Here is a 23,266-nt window from a genome sequence, read left to right as displayed (position 1 = left end):
TGTTAATATTCAATTCCCCACACAGCCATGTTTCTGCTGACATTGTTGATGCTTTTGACACAGAAAAGAAAATGAAAACAGTGGAGCTGTAAACATTGAGAGATGTACAATACATGCATGTGTAGATCACGCATAACAGGTTGAAGTAATATATTCATAATCGCAAGACACAGCAAGAATCAGCTTGGCACAATGTGTAAACCACAGCAACTAAAGAGTCTTTGTTTTAGGGGCACATTAGATAGAAAATGCACGTGATGGTTAAAGGTGAAGTATGTAATTTATAATTTATATATTACAGAAACATATGGTTATTCGTGATATAAAGGGATAGTTCATACAAAACTGAAAATTCTGTCATCCTTTACTCAACAACTATTTAGTTTTTTCTGTTGAACACAAGAAGATATTTTGAAAAATGTTGGAAAACTGTGACCATTCACTACCATAGTATGTATTTTTCCTATTATGGAAGCCAATGGTTACATGTTTCCAACATTTTTCAAAACATCTTCTTTTGTGTTCAAAAGAAGACAGAACCTCATAAAAATCTGGAGTAAATGTGTATTTTCGGGTGTACTATCCTTTTAAATCTTAATTTCTAAATGAAAATCACCATGGTTTATGAATGTATGTGAAAGGAGTATCAGTTTTTACTCTACCTGTCTCCTATTGGTCAAACAAACACTAAGCCCCACCCCTAATCTCACGTCATTATTTGAAGTGCTGTTGCTATGTCAATCTGGGCGGGATGCTCAAACAAATAGAGCCAGATACATTTATCGAAACAACAGCATACAAAGTGTCTGCATATTACAATACATGCAGGAAAAAAATGACACACTTCACCTTTAATGACCTTTAATTACAAGACTGTGACGCCAGTATCCTCGAATAGAAAATCTAGTGTGGAAATCCATCAGCCATTTCCACTAATGCTTATTCAAAGTGTCCGCTCCTTAGTCTGCATCTCAAAACACGTGGACAGACATTCAGTGGCTTAAACACAGACATGTCAACAAACACTGGAAATGTTCATACTGCACACATTTGAGATTGTGAATTCTGTCTGTGCCAAAACCCACCATTGATTTTTTTTTTTTAGTTTCCTTCTCAGCCTTCTTTCAGAAGTGTGTGTTTTTTTTGGTGCAGGGCTGATCAGCTGCTACTCCAGGATGTCCAGGTAGACGGGTGGGTTTTTGACGAGGGCCACGAGGCGGCTGTAGATGTCCTTGATGACTAGCCTCTGCTGTGGCTCTCTCTGCCAGCAGCCCTGCATCAGGAGGTGCACTTCTTTCGGGCAGGTGCGGGGCCGCTCCAGCTCTCGACCCTGCGTGATGCACTCAATGGCCTGGAAAAAGGGTGATTATAGTAAAAACATTTTTTTATCACACACACACACACACTTCTTTTTTTCATCAAAATCATTACTTTGAATTTATTCTGAAGTCCACTTATTATATTTTGTCCAGTATTATTTAAACATTTAATTAGCCCTCCTATGAAATTTGTCAAATATTTCTTAAGTGATGTTTAACAGAGCAAGGCCATTTTCACAGTTTTTCCTCTGGATTTTTTTTCTTTTAGTTTGGCTGGATTAAAAGCAGTTTTATTTTTAAAATAGGTCATTAATATTATTAGCCCCCTAAGATTTTTTTAGTTTTGATTGGCTAAAGGGCAAACCACGGTTATAAAATGACTTGCCTATTATCTTAACTTGCCTAGTTAACCTAAATGCCACTTTAAGCTGACTAAATATATTAGTTATTAGAAATTATTATTTTTTTTAACTATTATGTATAAATCTTTTAGAAATATTTGAAAAACTAAATACAAGAGGGCCAATAATTTGGTCTTCGATTATAAATAAATATTTAATTAAAATATTAAAATATTTTATTAAAATATTACAATTATAATTTAATAAAAGATGACACATTTCTGAACATAATAGTTTTAGTAACTCATCTGTAATAATTGTTTTCTTTTATCTTTGCCGTGATGACAGTAAATAAGGTTAGGGCACTTAGGCAAGTCATTGTATAAGGATGGTTTGTTCTGTAGACTCGAAAAAAATGAAGCTTAATTGGGCTGATAATTTTGACCTTAAAATGTCTTAAAAAAAAACAGCTTTTATTCTAGCCAAAATAAAACAAATAAGACTTGCTCCAGAAGAAAAAATATCATTAGACATACTGTGAAAATTTCCATGCTTTGTTAAACATCATTTGGGAAATATGTAAAAAGAAAAAAAATTAAAAGGGGGCTAATAGTTCTGAATATTTATTTATTTATTTAATTAATTAATTTTTTTATTGTAATCGTTTTTTGTTTTGTTTACATCCTAGTCATTCCTTTATATATATTATTTGCCATGACCTAGCATACATAAAACAAATACAGAATCCAGGGGTTAAAAAATAAATAAATTAAATAAAATAAATAAATTATTTTATCTTTGCCATGATGACAGTAAATAATATTTGACTACATATTTTTCAAGACACTAGTATTCAGCTTAAAGTGACATTTAAAGCCTTAACTAGGTTAATTAGGTAAGTTAGGGTAATTAGGCAAATCATTGTACACTGAAAAAAGTGTTGCATGCAAAACTGTTGCAAACAATTTATTTGTGTTAAATTTAAACAAACAAATTAAATTGAGCAATCTTCAACTTAATTTGTTTGTTTAAATTCAGCCCAAATAAATTGTTTAAAACCACTTAACTTAAAAATATTGAGTAAATTCAAGGAATCATCTTTGAATAATTTTTTTCAGTGTATAACAGTAATTTGTTCTGTAGACAATCTGAAAAAAAATTACCTAAGGGGGCTAATACTGTTGACCTTAAAATTGTTTTTAAAAAATTAAAAACTGCTTTCATTGTTGCCAAAATAAGACAAATAAAACTTTCTCTAGAAGAAAAATATTTAAATAATTAAAATACTGCAAAACATTCCTTGCTCTGTTAAATATAATTTAGAGAAAACAATGACAGAAGGGTTAATAATTTTGACTTCAACTGTATGTACTATATATACACACGTGTATTTTATATTTTATACAGAAAATCAAAACAAATGAGATTTGAACTCTCGTTTCTACAATCACCAGATGAGTGTAAAGAACCATTCCATTCTCTCCAAGGCTATTCCTGGTGGCTGTTTAAAAACGCCAGTGACTTCAAGCTCTTATAGCGTTGCCTCTTAATCAAATGAGGTGAAGAGACTGTCAGCACCACACAACATCATTCTCAAATGGGCTTTCAATCACTGCAATAAATTAACAAAAATTCGCATTGACCCCTTCTGAGAGTCTGGCACCCCCCCGTCCTCACAGATGGAAATTCACCAACGATCCGTCTCCGTCCCATACAATTAGACTGGCCATAATTAGCTGTGTCCATCAGGGCTTGGGATGGATTAGGTTAACGAGGTTAAACAACGTCGGCCCAAGGCGAAGATGAGCTTTAATGGGATTAAAATCGAGTCGGCAGGAAAGCGATCTACCTCTCTGCTGAAAGAAGAGAGGCTTCTCCAGCGTAATAGTGCAGTTGTGGTCGCACCAGAGTCCACTTTTTGGTGCCTAATCTGAGCGGTCTGGATCCAAAAAAATCTATTGATCCACTCGCTCATCATAAGTGCTTAAGAGCACAGTCTGATCCAAAATGGATGTTGGCATCAGGATGAAGGTTTGGGAATAGCTCTGTGTCTGTTTGCTTTTTTAACTCACTGACCAGCACTGATGCCTTCAGACACTCAATCTCTTCTGTCACTGCAGGTAAACCTTACTGGAATCGCTTACTGACTAATGAAAATTCATTTACATGGCGTCTTGTATCTGACCTGTGTGATTTTTCTTTTTGGTGAAACACTAGAGCAGATATTTTGATGTATGATTATATTTTATTCTCCAAAAAAGAAAAAAATATACAATACAATTCAAATTTAAGTAGGGTAAATAGGAACAAAAGTATTATTTATTATTTTTGTTCTAAACCTGTGAGATTTTTTTTTTCTTTAAGTATAACACAAAATAAATAATTTATGTATGATAATCCTTTTTATTCCTCCAAAATAAAAGAGAAAAAAAAACACGCAAAAAAAAAAAAATCTGAATAAAGTAGCATAAATAGGAACAACATTATTGTATCTTTTGGTTTTAAACGTTTAATTTAAAATATATATATATTTTTTTTCTTCTTCAGTGAAACACACAAGGAGATATTTTGATGGATGGTCATTATTTATTCCCCCCAAAAAACAAAAAACCTGCACAAAAATAATACAGTATTGATTAGCATGAATCGGAATAACATTACTTTAATCTTTTTATTATAAACCTATATGATTTCTCTTCAGTGAAACACAAAGGAGATGTGCGAAATTGGTTTTGTTCCTCCAAAAAAAGAGAAAACAAACAGCACAAAAATGATAAAATTCAGATTGATGTAATGTAAATACAAAAAAAAAACAAAAAATTATTATATATCTTTGTTCTAAACCTGTGTCCTTTTTCTTTTCTTTTTAATGTAATTTAAAATGAGACATTTTGACGTATAATTTTTATTCCCTACACACAATAAAATAAAAAACTGCACAAAAAATATCAAATTCAGATTAATGTAGAGGGAAAAAAAAGTAGATATTTTGATGTATGATCTTTTTTTATTCCCTAAACAAAAAAGCACAAAAATATTAAATTCAGATTAATGTAGCGTAAATAAACAAAAATGTATTATACTTTTTGTTCTAAACCTATGATTTTTTTTTTCTCAGAATAACTCAAATGGAGATATTTTGATGTATGATCATTTTTATGTATATAATAAAACTCTGATTATTATAGCACAAACAAACAAAACATTACTACATCTTTTGTTCTAAATATGTGTGTTTTTTTCAATGAAACACAAAGGGAGATATTTTGATGTATGATCATTTTTTTTGTTCCACCAAAAAAGAGAAAAAAAAACAGCACAATTTGTTTTTCTTTTGTTCTAAACCTGTCTGATTTTTGTTTTCTCTGTAGTGAAAAAATAAATATTTTGATGTCTGATCATTATTTTATTCCACTTAAAAAGAAAAAAAACCAACACAAATAAATTCAAATTAATGTAGCGTAAATAAGAACAAAAATATTATATAACATGTTATAAACCTTTGATTTATTTATTTTATTTTATTTTATTTTATTTTTATTTTTTTTGTGAGACACAACAGGAGATATTTTGATGTTTGATAATATTTTTATTCCCCTAAAAAAAAAAAGCAGCAATAAATAAAAATTCAGATTAAAGTAGTGTAAATAGGTAAAAAATATTAGATTCTAAAACTGATTTATTTTTCTTTTCAGCAATAGAAATAGGACACACAGGGCATTTTCGCCCTCTTTTGGTCTTTAGTTAAGAGTTATAAATTATCATTTGTTACTTTTTTAAATGTTTGTGTATTAACATTACTAAATATTATTCTTGAGAAATACCATTTATAAAACATTGGTTTATATTTATTATTTGAAAATATCATTACTATAAATAATTATGATTTGAAAACTGTAATAAACATAACGTCAAGTCATATTATTGTACCGCAGTACCTTACTGTGACCAAAAAATATATTTTTATTCTTAATGTTATCAAATACACTCACAATATAGGAAGGACTTGAGCTATTTCTATAGAATGTGTTTGTTTTGTGGTTGTATATACATTTAAATAGTTATGACTATAGTAAAACTATAGTTTTATGTACTGGGGAAAAAAAGTGTCTAATTCGTACAAATTTATATAATTTTGTTTGTGTGTTTTTGGTGGCGTAGCCCCAGACCCCACCCAATAAATAAACCCAATCATCATTGGTGGATGAGAAAATATCATACTAAAATCTACAAATGAGGTGGTACAAATTCATACATATTAGCTACTAAATGGAAAAGTCTTTGAAAATAAAATAAGGTATTGTACCTCACTGTTGGATAGCTGATACCAGGGTTGTTTGCCGTAGGTGAAGATTTCCCACAAAACAACTCCAAAGCTCCAGATGTCACTCTCCGTGGTGAACTTCCTGTACATGATGCTTTCTGGTGGCATCCAGCGAATGGGCAGCATCGTCCTGCCTCCGACCTGTGGATGTAAATGAGGACAAATCACAACCTAACATCTCTGCTGAGGGTAAATATACACAGATTTACTACACTGTAAAAAAAAATGCAGAGTTCCACACAATTCCTTCATGTTGTCTCAAAACAAATCAATTAAGTTAACTTCATTGTTTCTACAAATTGAAGTTGGTTGAACATAGAATAATTAAGTTATCACCCAAAACTGAAGAATTGTGTTGATTCAGCTCATTATAAACAAGTAGTTTGAACAAGCAGCAAAAATATTGTTTGAGTGTAATAACGAAAGCGGTTTCCTTTAGTAAACAACATATTCCATTAAGGTAGTTGTTGTAGTAGCGTTTAGGTATTGGGGATATAGAGTATAATTGTACAAAATTAGGCATGTTTTTATTAATATGCATTTTATAAGTACTTACAGGCAGTATGCTAGCTGTATGCATGCACTGTACAACCCAATAAGTTAATGTTGAACAAACCGGTTGCAACAAACCATTTAAGTTCAAAAACTAATGAGTACTGTGAACTTAATCCATTTGAGTAAATGAGGCAATCTGAGCAAAGTAAAACCCAGTAAATGAAGAGAACTCAAACCAACTGAGTACTGTAAAACCCATAAGTTAAGGCAACTCAAACCGTTTGAGGAAACTGATTGCCACAAACCATTTGAGTTAAAAAAAACTAATCTGTATATGAGTACTGTGAACTTATTCCATTTAAGTTGAAGTAATGGGGTATTTAATTAACTCTGTACTACACTCATTTCATTTGATAAAGTTGATTGTTTGGTTTTACAGTGTGATAATAAGCAACTAATTATTGATAGTTAATAAAGTGTTATCAAAATAATTAATTATTTTAATATGAGTTATTGTCTTGTTTCTAGTCCAAACAACAACAAGAAAAATCTTAAATCAAGAAGCATTTTCTAAACAAGTAAAAAATGTGGTTTTGATTTCAGAGATATTAAATCAAATTAAAGTGATTTTTTTTTTTTTTTTTAAAAATAAGCTAACTTATCTGCCAGTGGGGTGAGTAAAATGAACTTGTTTTTTGTTTTAAGTAAGATTTGATTTGATTTGACTCATTTATTTCGAACAGTATAATTCACTCTTAAAACAATGATCCATTTCATCATAATCAACAAAACATTTTCATATGTAAACTCAAAACTAACACTTGATTTTATCCAGTTTAAAATGAAAGATGCTTTTACTTGTCACACTGACAGATAGTTTAGCTTGTTTTTAAGAAAAAGTTTCTTAACTTTCTTAAGAAAATAAACACATACTCGTGTTATTTTATATTTTATTTCTGCAAACAAAACAATATTGTTTATTCATCTTAAAAATGCTTTTTGATTGACATTTTTTATGTTTGGCTTGAAACAAGAAGAACATATATATTTTTGCAGTCTATAATTAATGAATTTCTTGATTATTTTGGTGTTTATTTAAATGTTGGTATTAAATATTGATTATTTAATTGATAAATTATTTGATTGGTAGTTGTTTTTTTGTAAATATAACAAATCTAATAGTTTAATCTTAATAATTGATTATTAATTTTTTTAAGATAAATGTACAGTTGGATTCAAAATGATCAGCCCTCCTGTGAATACTTTTTTCTTTTTCAAATATTTGCTAAATTATGTTTTTCAGTGCAAGGAAATTTTCACAGTATATCTGAGAATATTTTTTCTTCTGGAGAAAGTCTTCTTTGTTTTATTTTGGCTAGAATAAAAGCAGTTTTTTTAATTTTTAAAACCAATTTAAGGTCAACAGTATTAGCCCCTTAAGCATTTTTGACTTGCCTAATTGCCCTAACATGCCTAATTAACCTAGTTAAGCCTAGTTAAATTAGTCTCTTGAAAAATATCTAGTAAAACATTATTTACTGTCATCATGACAAAGATAAAAGAAAACAGTCATTAGAAATGAGTTATTAAAACTATTATGTTTGGAAATGTGCTGAAAAAACCTTCTTTTCTTTCGAGATTAGGGAAGAAATATAAAATAATTAAAATATAAAGTGAGGGCTAATTATTCTGACTTCAACTATATATACTATAGGCCTACACTTCAAATGATCTAGCAGTTTTGTGAATTATATTTTAGCAGTGAAATTGTGTGATATATTTTTACCCGGTAGTAGTCAGTACTATAAATGTCTCTTGACATCCCGAAGTCCCCGATCTTCACCACCAGCCCTTCTCCCACTAGACAGTTCCTGGTGGCCAGGTCTCGGTGGACAAAATGAAGTGACGCCAAGTACACCATTCCTGAGGCGATCTGAGCAGCGATGTGGAGCATCTGAGGAAGAGTCAGCTGACCCATTGGGGGAACCTTCATCTCGTCTAATATACGAGCATCGGGACCGTGAGCCCTGTACAAAACACAACACACTTTACATTATAATAGAGCTGCTCGACATATGTAAGAGAGTTTGATGTGTTCAGAATGGCATACTGTTATAATTCAAGTGCTCCCTCTGCAGTGTGTGTCATGAGCAACTTGTGTGTGCACATATTTCTGAGATTCAGCATTTTCAAAGTTTAGTATATATTCCGTTAACAAACACACAATTTTTTTAAGCCAAAGTGGGATATTACTGATCTATTTTGTGTGAAAATTAAACCATTGTGAAACCTTTTGACTTGAGGATGATGGGAAATGGAAGTTCAAGAATACCAAAACCATGTTTAAAGATCAAGTTGATCTTTATTATCGTTCCGCTACATGTTTGAACATACACTACCTGACAAAAGTCTTGTCGCCTGTCCAAGTTTTAGAAACAACAAATAATAACTTGACTTCTAGTTGATCATTTGGTATCAGAAGTGGCCTATATGAAAGGCAAAGGCCTTTAAATTACGCTAATTTTACATAAAATATGATCATGCCTTGATTTTTAATTATTTAATCAGGACAGTAAGGTCTGACTTTACATAGACAGAAGTCTTGTCACTTAACAGAAATAATGTCCAGTATAGAATATAAAGTCATGGTGCAGTGGAGAAAGAATGAATATTGTGTCTGACTCCCATGAGCTTGGAGGACTGCATCCATACATCTCTGCAATGACTCAAATCACTTATTAATAAAGTCATCTGGAATGGCAAAGAAAGCGTTCTTGCAGGACTCCCAGAGTTCATCAAGATTCATTGGATTCATCTTCAATGCCTCCTCCTTCATCTTACCCCAGACATGCTCACTAATGTTCATTTCTGGTGACTGGGCTGGCCAATCCTGGAGCACCTTGACCTTCTTTGCTTTCAGGAATTTTGATGTGGAGGCTGAAGTATGAGAAGGAGCGCTATCCTGCTGAAGAGTTTCCCCTCTCCTGTGGTATATAATGTAATGTGCAGCACAAATGTCTTGATACCTCAGGCTGTTGATGTTGCCATCCACTCTGCAGATCTCTCGCACGCCCCCATACTGAATGTTACACCAAACCATGATCTTTCCTTCACCAAACTTCTCTGAGAATCTTGGGTCCATGCTGGTTCCAATAGGTCTTCTGTAGTATTTGTGATAATTGAGATGCAGTTCAACAGATGATTCATTGGAAAATTAAGTTATTATTTGTTGCTCTTAGAACTGGGATCGACGAAAAGACTTTTGTCAGGTAGTGTAATTTATTATATAAAAAATTGCATTGCATTGCAAATGCATTTGATTTGCATTTTTAAAGTAAATTTGGCACCTATTTATCAGAAAGTATTGATTGTTTTGTTTTTGTCTAAGTGGGTGGAAAGAGTACTTTATTTGCGAATGTTTTATACAATATTTCAGTTTTACTCCTACATATAATTCACATATTTGGGTGGAAACACAGCTAATAAAATCCAAATATATGCAGTCACAATTGATCCATTTAAATGCTTGTTAATTCAAGGTGGAAGCTATACTGCATCTCATAGCTATACTGCATAGTGCTGGCAATCAACAATCAGATAACTAAAAACACATTTATGCCAGGTGGAAACATGTCCAGGTTTTAGGACTCATTCCTTAGGCTAGCACTATATTGCTAGCCTAATGAATATCTGCCATATTTGTCTTGCCCGTGAAGCTGTTTAACTTGAATACACATTGGATACACATTGCAACTTCAACTATTCAACTTGACTTACACTAGTAACAATAGAGCGGCCCTACTAAGTGTTACGTAATGAGGAATCAAGTTTACCCTAAAATTTTGGACACATCAGAGTTAATTCTAATCTAAAAACTGGTTTCAGACATTAGATCATCCCTACTGGTCCAACAAACAGGCTGCCAGGCTGGCTTGTTTTTTCTTTTGTCTTGGCATGACTTACAGAGGACATGAAGTGCTTTAAAAACACACACATTTTTTCTGTGGGGTCCACTTATAAAGTTAGCAAGATTTTAAATCAATGACTGTTTAATGAATGTATGGCATGTTTTTGCACAAAACTCAAAAATACATCTTTTTTTTATTACTTGTTACTTCTTATAAGCATTTGACAGTATTCAATCATCAATATTCATTCTGGACACAATCTGGGATGATTATGCCAAGTGTGCATGATTTATACTTCAATGATTTCTAACTAACTCCAGAGTCTCTTTGGAGTCCTGCAAGTCTCTTTGCAAAAGAAAACATCTGCTAAATGACAGCAGACGCACCATAGCTCACCATTGCCTTGCGTGTCAGGCCTCAATGTGCAAACCACTGTCTCTATTCATCCTAATGCACGCATCTAAACTCTCTCTGAGGTTTAGCATGTGATCCTATTAGTTTATCAGGCAGGTGGCAGGATGGGACAGCTGGAAACTGAGACTGGAGCCACATCCATACACGTGAAAATGCGATTTCATCTCCCCCTCAAACATTCACATGTCCCCACTCCCAATCTGGCCCCAGCAAACCACCTGGCAAACAGACTGGATCTTTACGCACAGAGACTCAGCTGTGCTGGGACATATGGCCAGTCAGTCTCTTCTATCAGCCACTTCATACTTCAGTCAACTTTACGTCTTAATTAAGACTGGAGCATCGCAAAAACAGGAATCACATTTCAGCTTGAAGTTGAGCTCTGTAGATGTGAATGTGATGGAAATTTTGGTTACGGATGTAACATGAAAGACTTAAAGTTGACTCGCAGGCAAGACTATTAGTCAATGTGAAATTAAAATGTTAATTTAATGTCTTTTAAATAAAATATTATGTATTCTTTTCCATGTTTAAACTCATCATGTTTTTTCTGATGTATTTACTGACACTAGAATGGGCTCAACCTGTCAATAACATGAGATCCACCAATAGCTAACTGCATGCATCCAATTCATTCATTCGTTTCCTTCGGCTTAGTCCCTTACTTATCAGGGGAGGCCACAACGGAATAAATCGCCAACTATTCCGGCATATGTTTTACACAGCGGATGCCCTTCCAGCTGCAACCCAGCATTGAGAAACACCCATACACTGTCGTATTTACACACTATGGCCAATTTAGTTCATCCAGTTTACCTATAGCGCATTTCTTTGGACTAGGGGAAACTGGAGGAAACCCACATGGACATGGGGGGAACATACAAACTCCACACAGAAATGCCAACTGGACTCGAACCAGCGACCTTCTTGCTGTGTTGTGACAGTGCTAACTACTGAGCCGCTGTGCCGCCATCATCCAATTCCCCCTGGTCAAAACTAAGTTCTTCTTTACTACTATTTTTCTTGTTCGCGAAGCTGTTTGGCTTGGATACACATCACAATAAGAAGAGACTTTTGCAACTTCAGCTACTCAACTTAACTTCAACTAGTAACACTTTAGCGGCCCTAATAAACGTTTATACTGTAGATTGATGAATCAAATTTACCTTCATTTTTTGACATCATGTGTCAAGTTTCAGACTTCAGATCATTACTGATCCAAAAAAACTTCTGTTGAAAAAAAGCTGCCAAGATGGCTTGTTTCTTCTTTTGTCTTGGCATGACTTACAGGGTCATAAAGTGCTTTAAAAACACACACATTTAACTGTTCTATGGGCTCCACTTATAAAGGTAGCAAGATTTTTGCATACTGTAAATAAAATCATTATTTAGGGGTAATTGGCTGATTTCTGTCCTATTTTGAGCACTCTAATCAAAACTCAAATAAAAAAAACATATAGCAGACCGCAGACCCAGACGTAAATGCCCATTAGTATGATTGGGTAATAGTTTTACAGTGGTCGCCAACATGTCAATTGCAGTTGTATCAATTAAACAGATTAAAGTAGGTCAAACTAGTGCTTTTACATTGTTCAAAAATGTTCAATTCCGTGCAAGTTTTTTTTTTTTTTTGATGGGTTCAGCAATGCTGAGTTTAGGCATCTTGGGTTAAAAAAGGCTTGTGACCACAGGATTTGCATACACTGTAAAAAAGTTCACAAATCAATTAAGTTGAAGAGCCCCTATTATGGGTTTTTGAGAATGACCTTCCATGTAGGATCAGAAAAGACTATTGATGTAAGGGACTATGTCAGAACATGGATCAGTGAATCATGGATCATGGATCAGTTTCTTCCTCCATTCGACAAGATTAAGTGCATTACCATGGCTGCCTCCTTGTTTTCTCTAGCTTGCAAATTATGTATTTAATTGTGTTGTGTTACCTGTAACCGCATGTACTGTATCTGGTTAACTCTTTATATTCTCATATCACGTCTAATGATACGTTGAAAATGCGACGCATGCCGCTTTGTTCACGGATTTAAATGCGTTTGTGACCTCACGTTCCACTGCCGTTTGTCATTGCTATGGCCACCGTCCGCTGTTCTTACACGCGTGCAGCGGTCAAGGTTCAGAATAGTTCAGCTTTTGCCGCTGTGTGGATTAACACTGAATGTGCGTCATGGTTAAGTATAGAGAAATATGCTGGTGTTTAACTGCACACACATACCTGGGGGGTTCAGTTTTTTTAGGACAATTTGCCTTTGTATAATGTTATTATTAGCAGTATATTTATTATGTGCATATTTATAATTGTTTTATTAAAACAAGTTTAGATTTGTCCATCTGTCAAGTTTTGGAGATGTATGCATCACCATATGGGGCATAAGAATAGGACATGTGTTTGGATATAACTAATTGTTATTGTTTATTTATTGGTTTGCTGGAAATTAGACCTGAATCTAGAAGTAGTTTTAAAACAAATCTTTGAGCTTAACAAACAAATTTAAATATGTACGCTAATGGATGTCTTCACTGGAGTGAGTACAACACGCTTCCTTAGTAAAGAGTAAAGAGAAAGAGGATGAATGGAAGAGTCTTATTCTTTATCCTCACGCTGCTGATGGTTTGTTTAACTGTTTTCTCTCTAGTGAAGCATTCAGTTTTTCCTCTTACATAGTCTGCCATGTAAATAGCAAATGCGCAATGCAACTGAATCTTAAAGGGAATGGGAGATGAAACTCTGATTGGTTTAATGCACGTTATGCTCAAAACACACCCAGAACTTAAGAGAATAAGCACCTGTTAGACCATGCGAAGGGGCACAGAGCATATTTTTTCATCCTTAAAATAGTAAAAGTGGATTCAGACATGTCCTTAATGCTTTTGTGCCATGCACTTTAGACTTTGCTCTTAGTTTGTTCAAATGGAGCCTAATGTTTTCAATGTACATCAAAGCAGCATTCCTTTATTATTTAAATATCCGAATCCATCACCTATCAAAACATAGTGCTTCAAAAGAGAGGCTCAAGACATAAAATACCCTATTAGATCTAAATGATGATTTTTTTTTCATATAATAAGAAATCTCATTAACATTACACTGTAAATCGTCCTCAAAGGACCTGAAAATGCAGTTCATGACACCTTAAAATGTTCTTTTCTCTACTACAGTACATTTACAGATGCTCTATGCCATATCAATTCACACAAAATAACATGTGTTTTTGTTTCTGAGGTTTTCCTAGGACAGCAAATTGAAGCTCTTTCTCTGAGGTCTCTTTTAGCTGGTCAGTTTCCGACCGCTATGCCGCATCGCTGCCACTGTAGTTAATTCACTGTGAGTGGCTGCTGGTTATTAGACTGACCTTAGAAAGCGGTTGAGGTCTCCGTGTCGCATGTACTCAAACACCATGGCCAGGGGTTCTCCGTCTGCACACACACCATAAAAGCGCACAATGTGTTCGTGCTGAAGCACCGTGAGCAGCTCAGCCTCGCGCTGGAAGTCCTGCCGGGTGGACTCATTGGCCATTTTCAAAGTCTACACATGAAAGATACTCAGAATTAATCAGATGCTCAAAAAAACAGCAGATTATGCATAATTATTATTATTATTATTTTACTGACCATTTTATTTTACCTTCATTTTAACGCTATTTAATAGGGCTGCATGATATTGGAAAAATCGAATATTGCTGTATTTAATATTTCTGTTATAAATACTGCGATATAAATACTGTTTCACAAGATGGTTTCAATGGCTCTATTTGACGGTCTTAGCAGACAAAAATTGAATAATCATGGAAAAATTACTTTGTCTTGTTTCCTCTCCAAATATCTAAAAATTCTTGTAGATCAAGTAAAAAATATTGTTTTGTTTTTCGCCTTTAGAAGAAACAAGTCAAAATTAGCTAAGTTATCTGCCAATGGGGTAATTAAAATGACCTTATTTTTGCTTTGAATGTAGATATTTGGACTAGAAACAAGACAAAAATTCTAAGTTTTTTATTTATTTTTTGCTTAAATCATATAAATAATTAAAAACAATTCATTTTTAGATGTTTGTTATACCTCAAAATTAGTGGGCAGCAGTTGATGTATGATGTATAATTACTATATTTAATTAATTTATTTTTTTAAATTGACCATTTTATTTTACCTTCATTTTAACGCTATTTTATAGGGCTGCACAATATAGGAAAAATCTGATATTGCGGCATTTTGTTTTTCTGCAATAAACACCGCAAAATTAATACAGTTTCACAAGATGGTTTGAATAGCTCCATTTGACGGTTTTCAGGGGAGACTAACAGCATTCAGGTACAAAAATTGAATATTCATGATGCAAAATATGTATTGCATTGTCTCGTTTCTTGTCCAAATATCTAAAATTCTTGTAGATCAAGTAAAAATATTGTTTTGTTTTTGCCTTCAGAAGAAACAAGTCAAAATTAGAAGTTTTTCCTTAAAACAAGCTAAACTATCTGCCAATGTGGTAATTAAAATGACCTTATTTTTTCTTTGAAATGTAGATATTTGGAATGGAAACAAGACAAAAAATCTAAGTTTAAAAGTTTCTAAGTATTTTTTTTTTCATAAATCATATAAATAATTAAAAACAATTAATTTTTGTGTTTTTGTTACACCTCCAAACATGCTTTAAAAAAAAGTGCTCAGTCAAAGGTCTTAAAAACACATGCAAATGATAAAGTTAGCAGTGACTCTGCATATCAGATGTGTTCTGTAGCTCCTGGTCAAATATAATTCAGACTGAACATTGCATATCTTGCGTTGTGGCTATTGCAGATGCGCACATTGCGATATCGATGTCAAAACAATATATTATGAACATGCAAACTCAACACAGAAACACCAACTAGCCCAGCCGAGGCTCGAACCAGCGACCTTCTTACTGTGAGGTGAACGTGCTACCCATTATGCCACTGTGCAGCCCACGTAATATTACATAGATATATTTTATTATTTTGTCATTTGTTTTATTTTATTTTGTTTAAAGGCAACAAGAAAGATTTCAAGCATCAAAACAATAAAACTCTTTTTGTTTTCTGCATTATTGCACCTGTTTACCTGCTTTTGAGCAAAAAATTCTTTACTTTCACACATTTTTACTAAGACATACACTAAATTTAAATTCAGTGTAGCATAAGCTTATAAACAAAGTCTTATCGAGCATATTTAGAAAAACACGAATTATTTAATGACACTTACTGTTAATATCATCATCAGACGCTTTATTTAACATTATTGTAAAGTGTAATCAAAAAAAGCTAAATATTTTTATTTTTGACACACAAATAGCTAAAAATACCACATAAAATGTTTTAAATACATTTAATTTAAAAGGATAGTTCACCCAAAAATTTAAATACTGTCATCATTTACTCATTTACCATTTATTCCAAAACCTTTTCTGTTGAACACAAAACAAGCTATGCTGAAGAAAGCTGGAAACCTGTAACCATTGACTTGAATAGCATTTTGGACGATTTATAATTCTCAGAATATTAAAATCAACTGTAGGCGGTAGATCTTTCTCATATCTGGCACCTAAACTCTGGAACAGCCTTCCTAGTACAGTTTATTAGGGCAACCGGAGCCGAAAACACTTACCAAAAGACATTATAATTTCAATGGCATCTACGCTTATGTAAGTCTTCATTATCCAGAGGCCTCTATAATCCTGGACCAGGCTGTATCCTATAGAGTAGAGAACATGAGACTGATTTCTGAAAGACCCCAGTGCAGGCGAGTCTCCGCATTGATCCCGTGGGCCAGCCTGAACACCCGCCAGTGACCTACTCTCACCTGCAGCTTCTCCACAATGGACGTCCAGCATTCTCCAGCCCCGGCGCCTAGACTGCAGCTCTGCACGAGAAGTTTGTCCAGAGGAGAAATGGTCGTTCCCAACTGAACCTGGCTTCTCTTAAGTTTTTTTCCTTCACTTTCATCAGTTGGTGAAGTTTTGTTCCTCGCCACTGACTTGCTTGGTTTGGGGACTTTTGGGACTTGTGGAGCTGCTCATCATTGGATTTTCTCTTCAGTGTTTGCACTTTTAGCAGCGAAAATTAAACTACACTGAACTAAACTGAACTTCAACTTTGAAAACTGGACTGACTCAGTTTCAATTTACTAGAACTTCTATGTTAAGCTGCTTTGACACAATCTCCATTGTAAAAGCGCAAGAGAAATAAACATGAATTGAATTTGATCTTCCATAGCATTTGTTTTTCCTATCATGGAAGGCAGTGGTTACCAATTTTCAGCATTCTTCAAAATATCTTCTTTTGTGTTTAACAAAATAAAGAAACTAAAGGTTTGGAACCACTTGAGTGAGTAAATGGTGTCTTGAAAACCCAAAGCACAATCATACCTTGATGGCGACCAGCATCTTGTCAGTATCAGGACAGAGATTGGCACATTCAGCCAGATAGACCTTGCCAAAAGCTCCTTCACCCAGTTCCCACTTCAAAACAATGTCTTTTCTTTTAATGTGCTGAACACCTGCAATAAGAAACAACCGCTTTCAGTCAACATGCTGAATAACTTGTATGCTGTCATGTGATTGTTAGACACTCACACATGTCTTTATCTTTGATGATGCCACAGAAATATTGCGGGTTCTCCACAAAACTGGACAAGCCAGAATCCAGTGTGCCGTCGTCTGAAGATGGAGGACTAGCACCAAAGTTCATGAAGCGGAGAGACACTGCCAGATCATCCTCGGTGCCCAGAACTGATGAACCTGTGGGCACAGACAGGAAGCGGTTCCCAAGAAGCTCCGGTATGGCATATTTTATTTTTCCTTACCACATCTGTAAGGGTTGTGTTCATAATTGGCAGAATATGTTCAGGTAATAATAAGTTTAGTTAGCAATAAGTGTGAGCACTCCCATTTAGACCTTGGTGACACCAAAAAAAAGGGATCAAGCACTGCAAAAAACCCTTCTCTTACAGTCATTGTCTTTTTCTAATCCAAATATCTAAAAATTCACAAAGGGCACCTATTTTACCACTTTCACAAGATTTAAGATACGCTTTTGATGTCTCTAGAATGTGTCTGTAAAGTATCAGCTCAAAGTTCCCATCAGATAATGCATTATAGCCTCCAGAATTTGCCCATTTTGCACAATGTAGCTGTTTTTGTAGCCTGTGGCTTTAGATGCAATTGATCAGATAAACAGCAGTCAGTGATAGAGACAGACTTGGATGAAGCTGAAATACAGCTCGCTAGTCAAAAATACCATGTAGGTTTATTTGATGCATTTGTGGTGGAGTTTATTTAAGCCTTTCTGAAACTATGAATCACACACAAAGTGCCGTTCGCAGTACACACACACATATTAGTGTTTACTGACACCATGCGGCAGTGGTGATTATAGTGGTTAAGAATGACACAGTGATTTTATTGTTATTTTTATTGTCTTTATTACAAACATGCTCTGTTTTTAAAACGTTTTAAACTTATAAAACTTATAAAATCACAGAGTTGGAACAGTTATATTCAAAAAAGTTCTGTGGACATGTGTAAACATGTTATTATAGAAACATGGTGTCTGTCAATCAATTTGGTGGGCGGGAAAAAACGCACTCCTACTTCACGTTGCGATGGGCCTCAAAATTACTGGGATTGGGGTCCTATTTTAACATCAGGAAATAAAAAAAAAATACTTGTTGGGTTTATATCACTCCACTATGACTGTGGACACTGTACCTACTCATTGTTCTGTCCAAACAGCTTACAAAATTTTTATCATAGGTGCCCTTTGAATCAAGAAGCATTTTCCAGTCAATTAAAATAAAAATGATTGTTTTATTTTTAGAAATAAGAAGTCAAATTAAGTGAAATTTTCCTTTAAAACAAGCTAAATAATCTAGCAGTGGTGTAAAATAATTTTGTTTTCTGATTGAAATAAGTTTGTTTTACTAAGCCTACTGGCAGATTATTTAAATTTTGACCTATTATTTCTGAAAACAATCCTTCTTGATTTAAGAATTTTTATATATTTGGACTAGAAACAATACAAAAGCTCAACTGCAAAACATTTGCAGCAAGACCAAATATAAGATGGTTCTCAGTCTAGTTTCTTTTTTAGTTTGACTTTTATATGAAGGCAACAGGTATCAAAAGACCCCTAAAGGAATCAAATACAGTAAATGATGTCACAAGATGTGACCCTAAAAAAGCAGCTCAGTTAATTTTGCCTATTGCAGTTTGCTGCTGTTTTGATTTTATAATCTCTTTATTATTTTACAACTGATAAAAATACTAACAGATGTATGCAAAAACAATAAGGGCATTTAGCCCAGCACGCAGCATTGTGCTGAATAAAATATATATCTTAAAATGCACCACAAGTGTTTTACTCTGAGCAGACCAGGACTAAATCTTCATGATTTTGTCAAAATTGTGTTTATTGTTCCTTGTAATATACAATATGTTACCCTTGAACACAGAATCAGTCTAATGTTGCACAGGGATGTTTTTAGCTATAGGTACGGTTTGGTTTTTTTATGCCAAAACATTAGATTATGAAGTAAAGATCATAGTTCATGAAGACATTTTCTAAAATTCTTACTGTAAATACTGTAAATTACTTACTATAAATCTATTAAAGCTAAAGAATTTTGATTGGTAAAGTTTAGACACATTTAAAGTCTACTTCATCAGTATTTACAGTAGATTTAGTTTAAAATTCTCTGGTTCTAGAAATTTAAAGTGATTACTCAGCCAACCGTTGTCCTATCCTAACAATTTTTAACAAAATTTATTCAGCTTTCAGATGATGTATAAATCGATTTTTAAAGCATAATTTCTTATGACTAGTTTTGTGGTCCATGGCCAATTCTACAGTACCATTGTGTGATTATTGTACTGTTCATTTATTATTAATGTGCACATAAAATAATGCATTTTATGGTTGGCTTCATGTATGTGCAGCTCATAAATATGATCTTTCTGACAACAAAGTACAGGGGTCTCAAATTCAAATTGGTGGGGGGCCATTTCAGTTAAATGGACCATTTCTGTTATCCTAAAAATCTTAGGATAACAGACATGACGTTTATACAGTATTTACCTGTCACCAGTGATAATGCAAATTAGCACGTTTACTGTGTCACACATCAGCTGCTGAAATATTTCTGTGGTTGTTGTGTGTATTGCAGTCAAAACTCTAGCTGGGCATAATAATTATTATTATGCCAGTTGTATTGTCCCAATAGCTTAAGGAGTAAGGACTGGTGAGTGTTATAGAATTTAATAACGCTCGCCGAATGGAAAGAAAAAACAACTTGCGCATTTCACGATGTATGTGTGTTTGTGTGTGTGCGCGGTCCTTTACTGACAGCTGCCTCTGTGGATCTTGTCGGAAAATATGGTGAAAGTCCTACATGACAGTAATAGAATTATTGCGGTGTTTACTTCAATAATGCCACCAATATATGCACTCCACATGTCTTAATTCCATTCCTGTTAGGTTTAGTTATGACTTTAGTCGGATTAAGGTAATCAAAAATCGCTGTTTGGAGCTTATGTAGGCCTACAGTTCAACATTCATGTTTAACTGAATAAACAGTTAGCAAACACAAGCACATCTTATTGAACATCCTTTATTTTGACCACCAATGGTCATAGTAGAACAGTTTCTCAAGCAGTTTGTGATGCATTTTGGAAACCGGAGATGAGCCCCTGGTCTAATGCACCACCTGGCTTGAGAAACCCGTTCTCAATGACTTATTATTTGGGTAGCACACATATTCTGAATTCAGAATCCAAATGAGCCATTTTAATCTAGATTAATTTTAAGATTAATCAAGATTCAAAATATTAATCTATGCCCACCTATAATATAATATACTATTTTTTCTCCCCATTCTTTCTATTTTAATATTAGTTGTATATTAGTGTTACATACTGTGCAACCATATTATATATTGTTCATGCATGAAAATACAGCACAAGGACAATAATATCTGGGCATCTGCAGCATCTACAAGATTACAAAGCCCTGGTTTAAAGAGAAAAAAGTAGTCAACTTTCCTCAACAAGCTGCAGGACTGGAGATATCATGTGGCGCAAATGATTACATAGTGTAATTTAACACTTGAGGTTAGGATTTAGTTCAGATGGCTAACCCTATAAGTGCGAGAATCAGTACGAGTGATGCTTGCCTTGACAAACAGCACGAACAGAGTGTTATCTAAAACTGACAACAAGCGCACACACTGACACAACAGACACTCAGCAGATTGTTGACTTGATCCCAGTTTTAGGAAGCAGAATTAAACGCAAAAAGCTTCTCCTACAAATCACGAAATCCACTCAGGCTATAACCACAGAGAGACCCCAGACTGGGCAGAGAAGAGGAACGTAGGGAATAGAGGGCGAGAGGGGAGGGAGGCAATCAGGTCCACTTAGGCACTTTGTGAACGGAGCGAGTGGACCTGAAAAGCCTGGCTCCATCACTCTTCTTTAATGGCTCGCTCGCGGCTGGGGCTCCCGATGCTATTTACTTTGCATGCTGTAATTAAGACCTGGCAGCACTTTGCCGAGCTGTTAGGCTGACACTGTACAAAGTTACAGCTTCCAAGAGACCGTATTTCGCTGCCTTTTTTGTGCATTACTTAAAAGCAACACAATGCCTCCTGTGGAACTCCAAAATAATAATGGAGAAGTCGCTTTTTTTTGGCATGGGCTGTGATTGTGCTGTCTCTGGCTTGTTTAAAGGGATAGTTCATTTAATTATTGTGTCACTCTGGTGCTGTTCCAATGATTTCACAAGACTCTTATGACATGTTTAACAGTCATCAGCATCTTAAATCCTTGAAAGTTTTTAATATTTAGATTTTTTTAAGTATATTTATTTGCATTTATGTATGCATTAAATCATATTTGCTTTAATTTACAAAAACAAAATACCGCTTATGCGAGGTGTTTGTAATGAAGCATCTATGGAGGCGAGATAAACACATTTGACGTTGTTTTCTCTTCTGGCTGCCGTTATCAGTCTCACACTATTTTTTCCTTTTTCTGAAAGTCTCGATAACACTATAGTGGAGTTTTTCTTTTATTATTTTGGCAAATAGGACTGTAAAAATTATTGTTGTACTCGCCCATTTACTGAGCTCTAAGTTTGCCAACTATGGTGACTACTGCTTCTGAGAGAAATGTGAAAGGATCCATTTCAGATATTATAAAAGGAGATTCATTCATTCATTTATTCATTTTCTTTCGGCTTAGTCCCGTTATTCATGAGGGGTCATCACAGCGGAATGAACTGCCAACTTATCCAGCGTATGTTTTACACTGCAGATGTCCTTCCAGCTGCAACCCAATACTGGGAAAGAAACCAGTCTGAGATAATTTGCGCGTTATCTTGCTGGAAGTAGCCATCAGAAGATGGGTACACTGTTGTAATAAAGGGATGGACATGGTCAACAACAATACTCAGGTAGACTGTAGCATTGACACAATGCTCAATTGGTGGCCAAAGTGTGCCGAGAAAATATCCCTCACACCATTATACCACCACCACCAGCCTGAACCGTTGATACAAGGCAGGATGGATCCATGCTTTCATGTTGTTGATGCCAAATTCTGACCCTACCATCCGAATGTCGCGGCAGAAATTGAGACTCATCAGACCAGGCAATGTTTTTCCAATCTTCTATTGTCCAATTTTGCTGAGCTTGAGCAAATTGTTGCGGCAGTTTCCTGTTCTTAGCTGACAGGAAACACCCGATGTGGTCTTCTGCTGCTGTAGCCCATCCGCCTCAAGGTTGGACGTGTTGTGTATTCAGAGATGCTCTTCTGCATACCTCGGTTGTAACGAGTGGTTATTTGAGATACTGTTGCCTTTCTATCATCTTAAACCAGTCTGGCCATTCTCCTCTGACCTCTGGCATCAACAAGGCATTTGCACCCAGAGAACTGCAGCTCACTGGATATTTTCTCTTATTCAGACCATTCTCTCTAAACCCTAGTGATGGTTGTGTGTGAAAATTCCAGTAGATCAGTAGTTTTTGAAAAACTCAGACCAGCCAGTCTGGCACCAACAACCATACCATGTTCAAAGTCACTTAAATCACCTTTCTTCCCCATTCTGATGCTCCGTTTGAACTGCAGCAGATCGTCTTGACCATGTCTACCTGCCTAAATGTATTGAGTTGCTGCCATGTGATTGGTTGATTAGAAATTTGAGGTAACAAGTAGTTGGACAAGTGTACCTAATAAAGTGGCCAGTGAGTGTATAATAGTGCTTGTTATAAAGGACGTATCGGTGCATGTCATTATTTTGTAAAAATTCATTTGTCCTTATAATCTTGAATTTAACGCCATAACCTTCATTCCCCCCCTTGAAAGTTTCGAAACTACTTTTTTCACTTCTGGTCACATAGAATGGCTTTAGGGCGCGGGACTATCAGTACGGGTTTTATTTTTGCTCT

The 23,266-nt window shown here is 34.7% G+C and overlaps 1 protein-coding gene across 1 annotated transcript in view; it reads right to left on the bottom strand.

The window, feature by feature from the left end:
* ntrk1 (neurotrophic tyrosine kinase, receptor, type 1) overlaps positions 1-23,266 on the bottom strand; it is a 67,109-nt gene continuing 43,843 nt past the window's right edge. Inside the window, exons 12-17 of the mRNA XM_056475756.1 lie at positions 17,400-17,564; positions 17,193-17,323; positions 14,170-14,342; positions 8,266-8,506; positions 5,967-6,125; positions 1-1,351 (exon numbers count right to left, since the gene is read on the bottom strand). Of these exons, the coding sequence (XP_056331731.1) occupies positions 1,166-1,351; positions 5,967-6,125; positions 8,266-8,506; positions 14,170-14,342; positions 17,193-17,323; positions 17,400-17,564 (1,055 nt within the window). The 3' untranslated portion in view covers positions 1-1,165. The remainder of the gene's footprint in view (positions 1,352-5,966; positions 6,126-8,265; positions 8,507-14,169; positions 14,343-17,192; positions 17,324-17,399; positions 17,565-23,266) is intronic.

The sequence above is a fragment of the Danio aesculapii genome, chromosome 16 (assembly GCF_903798145.1).
Source record: "Danio aesculapii chromosome 16, fDanAes4.1, whole genome shotgun sequence".
NCBI lineage: Eukaryota > Metazoa > Chordata > Actinopteri > Cypriniformes > Danionidae > Danio > Danio aesculapii.
Note: the sequence above shows the minus strand (reverse complement) of the source record. Positions and strands in the feature narration are given on the sequence as shown.